The 3,239-nt window shown below is 31.9% G+C and overlaps 1 protein-coding gene across 1 annotated transcript; it reads left to right on the top strand.

Moving 5' to 3' along the window:
* Nucleotides 1–1,646: 1,646 nt before the first annotated feature.
* LOC110037118 (very-long-chain enoyl-CoA reductase-like) lies at nt 1,647–2,133 on the top strand. The gene is made up of 2 exons (XM_020741701.1): nt 1,647–1,931; nt 2,005–2,133. Exons 1-2 carry the CDS (start codon nt 1,647–1,649, stop codon nt 2,071–2,073), a joined length of 354 nt encoding a protein of 117 aa, XP_020597360.1. The 3' UTR covers nt 2,074–2,133.
* Nucleotides 2,134–3,239: the final 1,106 nt, after the last annotated feature.

Genomic DNA, 3,239 nt, shown 5'->3' with positions numbered 1-3,239 from the left:
AAAAAATTTCTACACATGCCACTACTACATATTAAAAGAAAAGAGTAAAGAAAATTACTCACAAATTGTGGATAAAACACAACTGAAAACTCCATCAAATCAAAGCAAATCAATTAGAAAGTGTTTACAATAATTATAAGATAATAAAAAACACAATACTTAGTTTTTTTTCTTTCTGTAAGTGTCGGCAATTTTTTTATATATTTAATTTAAATTTTTTTTTATTTTTGTGAAAGTAGTATTATTTATTTTTGAAAAATAATGAGAATGAATAGACCTCATATATCTAATAGTTTAAATAGCTAAGCATGATACCATAAATGATATATCATCTCGAATGATAAACATATCACTTATTGGTAGGGTTAACTATTTAAACTTAAAAGTTTATGACTCTATTTTGATCCTCAAAATTTATAGCGGACAAATTTCTCTATCTAATACACATAATAGATAGGTTTTAGATTAATCTGGGTTTTAGATTAATCTGGGTTCTTTTCTTAATTCCATATAGAGGCAAGCCCCTATAGTTAATTACATCTTAGACAACCGAAGCCACCTAAGAAAACTCTTGATTAAGATTGGAGTTTCGACTTCAAGAATTCAACGTTTAGGTTTCCATGATTGTTTATAGAAAATTCAAATGCGATAGATTAAATATGAAACAGTTATTTTTGGAATTCAAAGAAACGAAAAGTAGGAGATGTCGAAGATACTGAAGAAGATTCAGTGACCTCTCAAACTATTTTATGGTTTGGCTTTATATCTTTGAAAGAGAAATTATTTGATATTTCAGTTTTACAAATTGTTTAGATATTTGGGACTTATATCTGCATTTCATATGCAAATAACCCAAGAAAATAGGAGGATTTATATCGTACCAAATGACTACCTTAGAATCCTAAACAGTTTAGGACTTATATTATATGTTATACAATCGTACGAAGTCCTAAAAGATAATATGAGGATTTACATTGTGCCAGAGGAACAGCCTCGACGTCCTATTGGGGTATATTATTTAAATCTATCGATGTTCGGTTTAAGCTTCTCCTTCCTCTTCCTGTCATTGCCCCGATCACGTCCCGGAGATGAATCATTACTTGATCGCATCATTGTCTTGTTCCAAAATGAGAGAAGAGAGAAAGAAGAGAGAATATATTTTATTATTTGTTTATTGAGGTTTGAGAATATTACTCGTGATTTTGAGAATATTTTATTACAGAATTTCGAAAGGAGTTGAAATGAAAAGTTATGTGTTGTAGAGTTCAATCCTGAGCATACATACTACACTTGCGTATTGTATAGAAATGCTAGAAAAGAAGTAGCTAAAAGTATGGCGGTATAGTACAGTGCAATAACAAAGTGAAATGCAGTGGAGTATAGTAGCAAAAAGGAAAGAGAGATGTAATAAAGTACAGTAAATAAAATAAAGATTGTACAAGAAAATAAAGTCTGTACAAAAAATAAAAGATGTGTCGTAAAGTCGAAAAGATCAAGACATACTTGGTTTTATTTTTTTAATGCTTATAGTTTTTTCCTGGATTTTAAGTGGTATCGCTTAACATAAAATAAAATTCCTCATTTTGATTTTCATATGCTTAATTTTATTTGTTAAAATCTAAACATTTGTAATATCACTTAAAATCATGCAATGGAAGATTGGCTTTACTTTTGGCTTAATTTGCCAATTCGCAAACTTATACTGCCACCTTATTCTGAAAACTCTGAGAAGTCCTGATGGCGCCGGAGGCTATCAAATGCCCAAGGGATTCTTGTTCAACTTTGTGACTTGCGCGAACTACGCAACTGAGATCTATCAGTGGCTTGGTTTCAATATTGCAACGCAAACTTTCGCTGGTTATCTGTTTGTTGCAGTTGGTACTTATTTCATGTATCACTGGGCTGTCGGAAAGCACCAGAGATTGGTTAAGGTCAGTTTAATTTTTTATTTTTTTAGCAAAAATTAATATGTTACTGATTCTGACTTGTGAAATTATGCTGCAGTTGTTTGATGGAAAAGATGGAAGGCCAAAGTTTACAAGACGATGGGTGCTGCTTCCTCCATTTTACTGAAGTGATCTAAAAGTTCTTAATGTTGGCTACTGTGTTTGCTTTGCCAGTTTCATGTGGGAACAAGTTCTAGATGAGAATGATTAGGTGGATGAGTGGCTTTACTCTTGAGACATAATGTGAAATGAATATATCCATGATAGGGTTGGTGTAGCTCCAATGACAGACAAACTTACAGAGAGTCATCTTAGATGGTGGTTTGGAGATGGTTTGGTCATATTAAACGTCGACCATTAGATGGTCCGATTAGGAGAGTAGATGTTTTAGATTCAACTTGTGTTAAGAAAGGCAGAGGTAGACCTAGGAAGACTTGGGCTTATTGTATTAAAAATGATCTTAATTTATTAGAACTAAATGAAAATATGACACTAAATAGGACGCAATGGAGAAAAAGGATTCATGTAGCCGACCCCACGTAGTGGGATTAAGGCTTTGTTGTTGTTGTTGTTGTTGTTGATATCACTTAAAATCCCACGGTTATATCATTCTGGCATCACTGTTAATTTTGGATTTACTTAATCTAAACGAGTTATCGAACTCATTTAGATTGGAGAATTCTCGTTAGCAACCGTGGAATATCTCATCCGAGTGATTCTCATAAATCCAACAGGTCAATTATTATGATTATATTATTTTTATTATTATATGTTATCTTATTAAGTGGTTTTGGAGAGATCTCACAGACGTGAAGTTTGATGTCGTATCTTTCGTCCGCTTCGGAGTAGCTTCAAGATCCTTCAATATCTTGACCACGATCGAGTTTATCTCACAAAGGTGCACAAAGAAATTTTTATGAGAATTTGGAAACAAGATAGTGCCAAGTATACATGAATGCTACAATAAAAAAAAAAGGTGCTATGCGTGATGTGATAATTTAAGGGTTTACCTACAATACACTCAATTCATATGTATCTATACATATTTCACACTTAAACTTTCATATTTACGTACACAATACTAAAATTGTCAATATCATATCAAAATATGAGAGTTCTTTTTATTTTTAAACGGAATGCATTTTTTGGTATAGGTTGAAAATGTTGAAGTGATGCGTGTGTAAATATAAAATTTTAGGTGTGAGATACTTAAATACATAAGAATTGTGTCCAATGTATGTAAACGACCTTAAAGCTATATATATATACATATTTTAGGTGACATGAGTGATA

Source organism: Phalaenopsis equestris, unplaced genomic scaffold, assembly GCF_001263595.1.
Source record: "Phalaenopsis equestris unplaced genomic scaffold, ASM126359v1 Scaffold215404, whole genome shotgun sequence".
Taxonomy (NCBI): Eukaryota; Viridiplantae; Streptophyta; class Magnoliopsida; order Asparagales; family Orchidaceae; genus Phalaenopsis; species Phalaenopsis equestris.
Note: the sequence above shows the minus strand (reverse complement) of the source record. Positions and strands in the feature narration are given on the sequence as shown.

Bases quoted from the DNA above. Each gene is read 5' to 3' on its own strand.
- LOC110037118 (XM_020741701.1), top strand. From the start codon at position 1,647: ATGCAATGGAAGATTGGCTTTACTTTTGGCTTAATTTGCCAATTCGCA. The intron at 1,932-2,004 runs GTCAGTTTAATT...ATTATGCTGCAG, and splicing joins AGCACCAGAGATTGGTTAAG to TTGTTTGATGGAAAAGATGG.